The sequence below is a fragment of the Falco biarmicus genome, chromosome 5, assembly GCF_023638135.1.
Source record: "Falco biarmicus isolate bFalBia1 chromosome 5, bFalBia1.pri, whole genome shotgun sequence".
Classification (NCBI taxonomy): domain Eukaryota; kingdom Metazoa; phylum Chordata; class Aves; order Falconiformes; family Falconidae; genus Falco; species Falco biarmicus.
In genome coordinates this window covers 910,055-921,308 of record NC_079292.1, presented here as the reverse complement: position 1 = coordinate 921,308, position 11,254 = coordinate 910,055, and the positions used below count along the sequence as shown (strand labels likewise).

At 40.7% G+C, this 11,254-nt stretch overlaps 1 protein-coding gene across 2 annotated transcripts in view; it reads right to left on the bottom strand.

Annotated features, from left to right (window-relative positions):
* Positions 1 to 5,985: 5,985 nt before the first annotated feature.
* Positions 5,986 to 11,254, bottom strand: part of DUS4L (dihydrouridine synthase 4 like) — a 39,318-nt gene continuing 34,049 nt past the window's right edge. For both annotated transcript variants that reach the window (XM_056340305.1, XM_056340304.1), the window contains 2 exons: positions 8,383 to 8,483; positions 5,986 to 6,985 (listed from right to left, as the gene is read on the bottom strand). In XM_056340305.1, the coding sequence (XP_056196280.1) occupies positions 6,947 to 6,985; positions 8,383 to 8,483 (140 nt within the window). In that variant the 3' untranslated portion in view covers positions 5,986 to 6,946. The remainder of the gene's footprint in view (positions 6,986 to 8,382; positions 8,484 to 11,254) is intronic.

Here is an 11,254-nt window from a genome sequence, read left to right as displayed (position 1 = left end):
GACGCCTCCGTCCGCCCTCCCCCTCCGTCCCCAGTGGCCCCCTCGCAAGCCCTGCCCCGGGCTGGCGCTCCCCGGCGCGACCCTCCCAGCCCCGCGGCGGCCGCTGCACACCCGTGCCCCGGCACCTCCCGTCCCCTCGGGGCGAGGGGCTGCATTTCAAAGCCGACCGCCCGTGGCAGGCCGCCGCGGGGGGAGCTGCTCCCGGGTGCGGAGCGGGGCCGGCCGGCCGCACACGAACCCACCGGCCGGTGCGCGGCCTCGCCCCCCTCCGTCAGCCGCCCTGAGGCACCGTCGGCCCCGCGGCGGCCTGCGACAGGGGACGAGTGGGACTAGCCGCTCCGTGCGCTGCCTGGCCCACAGGGACATTTCCTCAGTTTCCAACGCCTGGCTTCACCCCGTGATCCAAGCGCTGGGAATCGGCTCCGGGCAGAGATAGAAACGCCTCAGAGCTGCGCTGCTCCCCGAGCCACCCCCGCGGGAGGGAGAAGGGGCTCGGGCCCACAGGCCGGCCCTCTGCGCCACACCGGGCTGCGGCTTCTAGCTCGCCTGAGGCGGGTCGGAGGGAACGAACTCCCTGGCAGCTCGGCTGTAACTTAGGATCAGAGATAGGACTGGGGCCGAAAAAGTCAACCCCGCACGCTGAGTGCTGCTAGCTATGTTGCCGCTCTTCCACGTGAGGTGCGGAGGACAACCTAGAAAAGACCCGGCAGGAGTGAAGCAAACATGTGCCCTCCTCACACAGAGAGGCTTTCCAAAATCAGGACAGGAGTCTTGTTCCAGCCAGTGCCACAGAGGTGCTGAGGGCACACCCTGAAGGCACTGCATCAAGCGAAATCCTTGCACAAACTACTCGGGTACGGATATTCCCGACAGCCTTGGTTTCAAAGTGTTTCAGCACAGTCCTCACTTCAGGTGTGTTGAAGCCAATGTTGCTGAACTGGAAAGAAGCTGCTTGCTGAAAGTATGCTTTGTAGCGTAACACTGTTCAGGTTTTCTAATTCTGCAACAGGCTTCCCCTGCTGCTGTACTGTTAACAAAAGCCTAGGTAAACTGCTGAATTGCTTTGATCTGAGCAATGCTGCATCAGGCAGTGGAACAACCAGCTTCCTAGACCGAGTCCCAACGTTTTGTAGAAGCTCGTAAGCATGGCACTGGGGTGTGTAAAAGCTGAGAGTTAATGCCTAACGGTAGGACTTTTTTGTTTTAAGGAAAGTGGTCTTATATAAACATTACTCGCTCCAGCGTGGGAAAGCTTTCAGATTTTTTTTTGCTAGCGGATAAGACTACGGAGAATTAATGCTGGAAAACAGAAGAGCAGCTTGATTCAGTTAGGCATATACTAAAGCACATACAGAAAAACTGAGCTGACATCAAAACTGAGTAATCTATTGAGTTAGAATCCACTCCTGATAAAAACAGGTAGCATGAAAAGTGGTTTTGAAAAGCTGTTGTGGTAATGTCTTCTTAGGTTCTAAAAGTAATGCAAAGACAATGAAGTGACTTCAGAAGGTATAATGGCTTCTAGGTCAATCATTAAAGCATAGAATAGTAGAAAAGACATTTGCAAGAACCCAATAGAGATGCCACACACAATATAAAGTCAATTTTCAGGACTGGATGCGTATTAGATATTATTTTCTCCTAGAATATCTACAAAACTATGATCATCTTATTCAATATTCAATCTAAAATAGGATTTCAGAAGAGAACTGGTTATCTTCTAAAGAAGGAAAAGATAATACCGAACAAGGCAATTCATACAGGAAGACTACAGTCAGAAGAATCTGAAATGACTAACTTGTGCTCCTTGGAAATTTGTTTCCTGCAGGATGCATCTGCCTGAATGGAACTCCAAGGTTCAGCATCTCAGGTGCTGTAAGATCATCAGCAGATGCTGTATAGATAATAACCCTGTAGGACCATGCATATTGGCAGGACAGAAGTTTGTGTGTTTGAGGACAAGAGGTTTCAAGCATCGGTGTAACACAACACACTCACCAGAATTTGAAAAGAAAATGATTTGAGGAAGAGGATAAAGGATGCAAAACCTAGCTCTGTGTGAATTCAGAAACAGTGAGTGTCTAAACCGTGATGTTGCTGACCCCACTTGGGATGTTGCCCTGTGTAGCATCCCCTTCTCCTGAACACTAACCCTTCAAGCTAGAAGGCAGGCTCTTCCCTTCCTTTTACAACTTTAGCTTTTTTTTTTTTCTCTCTCTTTTTTTCCCCCCCCTTTCTTTCTTTTTTTTGTTAGCTTGAAATCTACATCAGTCTTCTGAATCCTTTTGTTCACCTTATTATTTGCTACTATTTCCTAATCAATTCCATCTCCATTTTGTACTTGGTATGAGATAAACCACCGAGGAGGGATATACAGCCCATTTCCAAGTCCCTGCTTACAGTATCACTGTATGCTCTATTCCCAAGTCCATAACTCTAAAATGCCTAAGTCCTATCTGGAGAAGAACCAAAGCCTGAGATTTTGTCCTTACTGGCCAGGAATAACAGTCCCTCCCTTCCTCTTACATTGCCTCTTTTCTGTACCGTGTCTTAAAAGGAAAGCAGTACATTAGCACCTTCCCAGCCAACCCAGGATCTTCTTCCAGGAATATGGATTTAAAACTCAGGCTAAGATGTAGAACAGGGTCTCACCTTCTAGGTGCACAGCTATTAAGCTATCTCACAAAACACGATTATCACCAAAACTACTGCCTCTTTTGGCTGTGGCTTCAAAGAGAAGAGTAAGTCCAACCAGACTACAGTCAGTCTGGTCTTAGGCAGCAGAACAAAGAAAAGGATGTAAACTGTGACTTAAGTAGTCATAGCTTAAGCAGGAAGTCTTGTGGGCACAATCACAATGGCAACTGGTGTCCAGTTTTCAGACAAGTAAGTTTTGAAAGATGCTTCCCACTTCCATTTTCCCTAGTAGCTGGCTTTGGTATCTCCTCACTTCCAGTAGACATGATAGTGCTAGTATCTGACTTCCACTCACTAAACCTGGGTGCACCCAAGTGTGATTGGGAATCTGAACATCCCAGACTTGGTTGTGTTGATGAAGACTTAAGACCACCTTGGCAGAGGTCAGAAGGGAATTCTCTAGCATATACAGCCCTGGTCGGTAGGACTGTAGCCTGCTCCCTGCAGCTGTCCCAAAGCTGGAGATGGAACAATGTCTTTTAGGACAGACTTGCACTCGCAGGGGATAATAGGAATTTCCTACACACCACAATTGCATTTCAGAGTGATGGACACAAAACTAGGGGGACTGTCTTGTTTTCCTCACAAACACACCCCGCAGTGCCCATCCCTATTTGCATATTGCCTCAAGAGCAAAGCACAAGTACTACATCTCATACAGAAAATAAAATATTCCACCTTATTCTTGAACTGGGGATGCTCAGTCCCAGAACTGTGTTTTTAGATGCTACACAATTAACGTACACAGCGGTATTCAGCAGAGAGTACTGGAGGACTGGAAAGACTGAGAGCCGATTTCCCAGCTTGACTTTATCTGTAAAATGATTTGTATCAGGTTGCATCAGGACCCAGACTACAGTTGCCACTGGAATAAGCACTGTCCAAAAGGCAAGGCAAAATGGGGGTATTTGTTCCCAAGAGCTTACGAAGTAAATTCAGTATTTCAAGAAACACTTGAGAAGCGAGGCAGTCATATAACACTTCTCAAATAACTTCACATTTGGAAAACCAAATGTTATTTCAATGCTGAGTAAAAACCAGTCCTTTCACACTTTAAAACAAGCCTGGAAAGCACAGTGTCTTTTCAATGAGGCTATGTAGTTAGGGACTGCTGTGGCAGCAAATACAGGTAGCACTAATGCAAGAGTACATTTTCAGAAAAGACTGCACACAGTTTATGTTATTAAAAAAGATTATTATCAGATCGTTGCTGCAAAAAGAGAAAAAGGGGAAAACATCTTGCCTAGCTAAGGGTGCTTTCATTTAAGGAAACATCAAAGCATGGAGTTAGGTTTATTAATATTCAGGTCAGTTCTCTCGCACCCACCATGACCTCACTGCTTTCTTGACTCAGCAGAAAAAGGCGTTTATGAAAAAGACATGAAAACACATCTCAGTATTTTTGAAAGCTACTATCAGTTAAATCTGTTAAAATGTTTTTAGAATTAATACTCTTGCCTGTGCTTCCCCACCAAAGTTCTGAAAATGCACGATCCTACTTTCGTAAAGAGGGGAAAAAAGCTCCAAAACAACCAAACAATTAACTTTGACATTATTTAGAATATAAAGAGCTCTGAATTCTTACTTCTGGAGACATATCCAAAATTAAATCAACTGGCAAAAAACAGTAAAAAAAATTAATTTTGATTCCACCAGTATTAGTGGAGATGTAGCATTTTTTGCAGTTCTTTCCTACAAAACAGGCAAATGTGACCAAAACCTGACCAAACAGCCTGAAAGATCAAGAGTTAAACCCATGAAATTTTGATTTGCTTTTTCCTTGTGTATCAACCATAACTTAAAAAATTACCAACAAGAAAACTGCACTTAAAGTAGTTGAGAGCCTGCAGGAGTTTGGGTTGATCATGTATGAAGTATTGTGAAACAATGCAAATACAAAATATTCTGGAAGATTTGCCATCTACAGGAATTTCCGGATCTATTATTTAAACTTCTAATTTTACAAAAGAAACATGCTCTTTCCAAGGATAGTTCTACAAAGCAGGCATCACAAAATATTTTCAATCTGAGTAACAAAAGTTTGTTTTTATGTGAACAAATCTGGGACTCCAAAGAGCTAAGCGTGTGATGATGCAACTCTGTCAAATGTGTGTGGCCATCCACAACAGACAAGCAGAAAAACAGTAATGGTAATATTCTACTCTGCAACAGGGAATCTGGTAAGTGATACAAATAATGAACAAGACAGAAGAAATGACTGGAGGCAAAGTAGAAGGTTTGTGGGTTTCAAGCAATCTCTTAACTTTTAATTGAGGAAACATTCTCTGTGGCCTGATACACACGGGGTTTTTTGTCTCCTTGATCTCTCAACAAGTGGGTCCCCATCTTCCAAGCAGCCAGCAGGAAACTGCTAGGCTATTACATATGTAAATTAGAGAGCAGTGCACAAGTACCATATGTTGCATGCATGGGGCATGTTTAAAAATACCAGGCATCCTTTCAGCTTCTGAGGGAGCAGTTCATACCACTATGCACTCCTTCAAACTTCAGTCATGCTCCACAGCAAAAATTACTGTAAAGCATTCAGACTTCCTTCTCAAGAGGAAGTATTGATAATATCGGTGCGTTCACAACTACCCATTTTTTGTTCCGTGCTATTGTTTTCTAAGATAACTGTTTGGGAACGAAGAGTCTGGTGCATTATACCTTTCATTGTAAGTTTCTAATTATCTACCTAATTATTTACTTGTAATATAGAAAGAAATGCTTGAAATTTAATAAGTAGGTAACAGTAAATAGTATGTAGTATTTGCTTTTGTTCTGGGTCTTAAAGTCAGAAAAGCCAGTGAGTTTTTAGTTCTGTTATTAAAAACAGCACTTGCTGTTATACCTCTAAGGCTTCCAACCGCAGTCTTTAGATCAGACTGGAAATAACTTTCTACCATAATTATACCTGTGTGTATTAAGGGAAAATCTGTAGCTTTTCCTGAAAGTTTTGATATGAATAAACAAGTCTCCAGTGTCATAGAACCTCTGAGAACACATTCTGTACTACTCCAGCAAGGATAAAATATTTCTTAAAAACATATGCATTCTTGTTTAATATATGTTAATATGCTTTATAGTACTTAACACACTGTTTAAATTGTAAGCTAAACAAATCCTATTTCCAGAGCAATCAAAACTACCCTATGAAGAAGGCTGTATTTCCACAGAAAGTTAAATATCACCAAGTTAGAATTATATTTTGTTCTTTGCGTATATACCTATTAACTCTGATGAAATAATATACTGGGAAAGATTTACACAAATAAACCCAGAAACTCATGAACTTGAACAACCCCTTTAATATAACAAACATATGCAACTTTCAAATATAAACTGGAACCAACTAACAAAAAAACTCAAACCAACTTTCTGAATGCAAAAAAGGGCTTATGCAAAACAGTGCACATTTGAGGTATCGTATCCATGAAAACAAAACAAAACAAACCCAACTAACTACATCTAAAAAGAATTTTTACTTAGCAAGGCAAAAGAAGTTAGGTGGAACATACAGAGTAAACAGATTTAAACAGTGTAAAAATACAGCATGTTAATACCAACCAACCCCAAACTTTGGTTATGAAAACTGAAATAGTCCAATATATTAAAGAAAAATAAACCTGAGGCATGCAAAATACCATTTTGTTAAAATAAACTCATCCACGTGGCCAAGTGAAAGTAACAAGCTAGTGAGATGGATTTAGAAGTGCATTTTCCCCTCTTTCTTTATTTTCCTTAGATTGACTGTTATTCAGTTTTCCACTGAAGTGAAATGGCTGATAAAAAGCTTTCAGCCTTCTTCAACCTACTGGTAACTGAATTTTTTAAGTCTTCAAACAGCTGTTGCAAAGGAGGCTTAGGTAATTGTGTTTTTGTGATATAGCGTGACATACAACCTTGCTTAAGAGCTACAAGCAAATGGTGCATGATCTGTTACCATTCTGGAGGGCAAAAGCTTGGAGGACAGTCAAGTTGCTCCAGATGGAACTGAAAGATTTTCGAGTTTCTCCTCATAAGAGCAGCGACAAACACCATAGTAAATCAGGTAAGCCACTTAACATTTTATTTACCACACAGAGTATTTTGGCAACCAAGATATATTGAAGAAATCTGAACAGTGACCTGCAATGCATGTGCTTTTCAGAAAAATGAAGTTTTGTTTTAGATATGCATCAGGAGCCTAAACAGCATAAGGCTTTACTCATTGAAGTAACTGTACCGCTGCCATCTGTCTTAGATGCACCTACAGGTCTTTCTTGTCTTCTGCTGCATTTAAACTCCCCTGAAAGGAGACAAATTAAAAAAATAAATAAATGTTTGGCAAGATCAGAAACAGTCGATTCCAAATGCCACATTTTTCCCCCTTGCAATCATACCCGATTAGTTCACTATACACCCTTCAAAGTTGTAGTCCCATCAATATTACCCCACATCACACGTGCGCTTCTGATCCCAGTAGAGTGACAGCCACGCAGCCCCCGTCTGCTCCCTGTTCACATCACAGCTGAACTGTGCAGCAAACCCAGCAGAAAACATTTTCTGCTATCAACTGATTTATCCTTAGGAGCTGCATCTACTGTGTGCTCAGTACCTTCTGTTCCTTCCATTCAGAGGTAAACAGAAAACTGTAAGGATGTGTGATCTAGACCACAAGACTGTTAGAAATGCAGCAGGACTACTTTGGTTCATTGCACATGGAAGCACAACAAAGATAGGACATGCATGGTGGTCTTAATTTGAACACAGAGATCAGTTGAGCAATATCTGTAAGAGTATAGGGTGAGGCTGGGATCAGCAAGAAGCTTCACAGAGTACAGGAGAAATTATAATCAGCTCAAATTTGCCTTTTTAAAATTTTATTAATACAGGACCAAGAAACAGCTCTTCTTGAAAAGCAGGTCATTATAATTTTAGCATAATGTTCTCCTATGACCACTATTTGTAAACAGGCTAACTTTGATTTTTATTGAATTTTGGTTGAATTCTGGGACAGTAGGCATGGAACATATAAACACCTGTCAGACAACTTAAAGAATGGGTAGGGATCCCAGTACTACTAAAAATAAGTACTGTTTATTATGCGTATTACAGCCATACGCATATGCAAACCCAATCAAACTGCTAATTCAGTTTTTGCTTGCTATGCTGCACTGTTTTTTTTTTTTTATTTTGTACTTCAGTTTGATTTTTATAGTAGCCAGTTTTTAGCCTAGGCTGTTTGTTGGTTGGTTTGTTTTGTTGTTGTTCTTGCATATCAACAGTATTGCGACATTTATAATCATGCATTGCAAAAGCATGTTTAAAGAGCAAATAACTTTTATAAATGTATATACCACTCGCTACTATAATTTTCTTACAAGATATTGCAGTTTGATCATCGCATACAAAACTATCTGAATCTTATTTCCCAAGTGACAGCAAAATCTAGTCTAGACTTAGAAAAGTCCTGAGCTTTGTCACCTGAAATACAAAAAGGAAAATGCTAGTAGCTTTGCCATCCAGTCCATGAAAAACAAAATTCTGCTATGCTGACGAAGTTAAAGGAGTGCTGCCCATTTTAACTTTATGCTATACTAAAGATTTTGGTAAGTTCTCCTGCATAACAAATGCCCAACAAGCAGAATTTCGCTGGTACAATTTCAGAACATCATGTTCATATAGCGACCCAGAACCACTTACCTGAAGCCGTTCATATTCTTTCAACAGACGATCATACTCTCTTTTAAGGCCTTCAGATTGCTTTTTAACTGCAATCACATCATTATTCGCCTTGTGGAGAGCTGTAAAATACCAGAATTGGTGTTTTAATTTTATTACTTGTATTCCTGCAGTTCCTCAGAGCCCTAGCTCCACCCATTGCACTTGACAGTCCTTCCTCTAAAAACCTTAAATTTAAAACAGAGCATCACAGATGGACACAGGAAGCAATGTGCAGCACAAGGAAGGGAAAGAATAACCTGTGTTCAGGAAGAGCATCACAAGGAACAGGAAGAGGCTCTAAGAAACCTAAGGGGGGGGCAAGACCAATAAACTGTTGACAGAAGTGACAAATCAGTGATGACTAGAGTGTTCTGTCACATTGCAGAAGACAGTTCTAGAAAAACAAAACTCTACAACCCTGAAACCAAAACTGCCCTCTTTAAAGAGGGAACCTAAATACTGGGCAAGATTTTAGCAAAGCAACTGATGTCATCTACAAAATGGGTGGTGGTGTGTGCCCAAAAAAAGAGAGAATACCCTACTAGAGGAGCACAGAGCCCTCCTTTTCACCCTGTTATATGTTTTACCATGCATGAGTTAATTCATTATAAGCATTACTTTATGGATGAGAAGGCAGAAATGGTTGTGGTAGGACAGGCAACTGTGAACAGGTTTTTAACATGTAATTATTACTCTACTCACAATCTCAACAGCAATACACTAAGAACATGTTTATGCTGCAGTACAAAACAGCTTAAGACTCTGTAGGGGCTAATTTACAATGCAGGGTAGATCAGCATAAAGTTTCATAGAGCCATTACTCCTAAGCTGTTATGCAAGCATTCAAGTAAGGTCATTTTAGACATTTTTATATTCCTCTAAGCATCTCAGGTATCTTTATATCTCTCTGCTGCAGCAGCACAGGCATACCCTAAAACTTGATTTATTCATGCTAAAAACAGAGAAATGCTGTTAATGACCTATAGCCTGCCTCACATAGCCAAATTTTTTAAAAAATTATCTTGATGGTACAAATGGAAACAGAAACATTTGTAATTTTCCCTCTTCCAAAAATGTGGATCCATCCCTTGACTGTGAGCTCCACGAGACAGACTGCTCTTTCCCAAGGACCTCCAAGACACTCAAGAATTACAGCACCTCTGTAAGAGCCTGTTCTCAAAAGATGAGGAGCTAGATGTGTTTTTTTGTTAAGCATCTAGCTACAGGCACTCTGGTTTGAACCCTGTTTCTTTTTGAGAGCTAGTTCCCAAAACACCATGACACAAGAGATTTGACTGTTCTCCTACATAGAAAAGGAAGATTCCTCCCCCAGCATTTCTGTGATTTTTAATTAATTGATTTGAATGTATAGATTCAAAATCATTCTCATTTTAAAAGTTTGAAAGTGTTTTTCCAGTAACAGGACTTTTACCTAGCCTGAAATTCTGGTCTACTGAAGTTAATTACACTTATGTCTCTTGATTCCAACATGGTCAAAAATTCATCCCATCTCTTTACATCCATTTTTTCATTTCCATACTCTTACATAGATATCCTTCATCCTTTAATACATTCTTGACAGCATCAATACAAAAAACATTTTCGAAAGGTTTTGGAATAACCACAACTTCCACACATCTGACATGTCAAACCCCACTGCATTTACTCTCAATCTGTTCTTGCTACCATTTAAAATATTCAACAGTAAAATTTGGAAATCAGTCTAAAATAAACCTGTGACAATTTGATAAGCTTCTGAATTTTAAGTTGTAGACAAAAATATATCTGCGTATGCCATTTTGCTTCTTTAAGAATCTGCTAACTAGAAAGCTAAATTTTGCCTTTGTTTTAAACATTCTTGAACATAGTTTGTGATAGTAAAAATTAACAGTATCTCACTTCTAAAGAAGTCTTAACTGGATGGTATTGATATAATAGTATTTAGTTGTTTACAAGCAGCAGCACAGTACTTTAGTTTCAAGTAAAAACTACTGTATCTTTAAAACATGAACAAAATATCTAAAAGTGTCTGCAAACCAAGAAAGCAAACAAGCTGCTGCATTGTTTCAATGTTTTGACCAAAACAGATGTAGGACAGGACTACCTCACCTAACCCTAGAAGAAGAAAAATGAAAGAACAGCTTGTCCTTTCCACCTGTGTTGGCTATGGACAAAACACCCTCACCAAACTCAGACTCATTTCTGTTGGGGCCGCACAATAAAAAAGGAGCATCACATCTTTGAGCATGTGAATTCCCCAGGGCACGAGCTTCTCTGGACGTCTTCTTGTCAAGGAATGGAGACTGTCCACAGACCACTACTCAACTATTTTGCCATTGCAGGAACACTGCAGTGCAGCCAAGTCGATCGTACCGGTATATTTGTCATATGGATCATATCATATGCACACTGATCCAGCAGAAAACAGAAGATCCTTTGTGTGCACAATACAGTCAGTTATTATTTCTGGCTTCCATCTGGCCTGTAACACTGCCTCACAGGAGACAGAACAGCTGGACTGGCAGCAAGCAAACCCCAACAACTGACTGCTCCTACCAAGTAAATGCATGAGCAGGTAGGAGGTGAGAATGCTGCTTCTACATTAATGCAACTTATGAGAGGAATAATCATTAAGTCCCCAAACTGGAATCCAGCCTCATTACTGTGAGAGGTGGGCTACCCTTTTTCATTCCTCCCCCTTCCCTTCAAAGAAAAATCAACAAAATATTCTTAGGGCTGTGTATCAATGGAAGATATTTATGGAAAATTTCATCCCGTTACACCTAATGTATGACTGGAGGTCCATAAACTAATGTAACATGTACAGCCTGAGAGAAGTAGAGAACTTGTC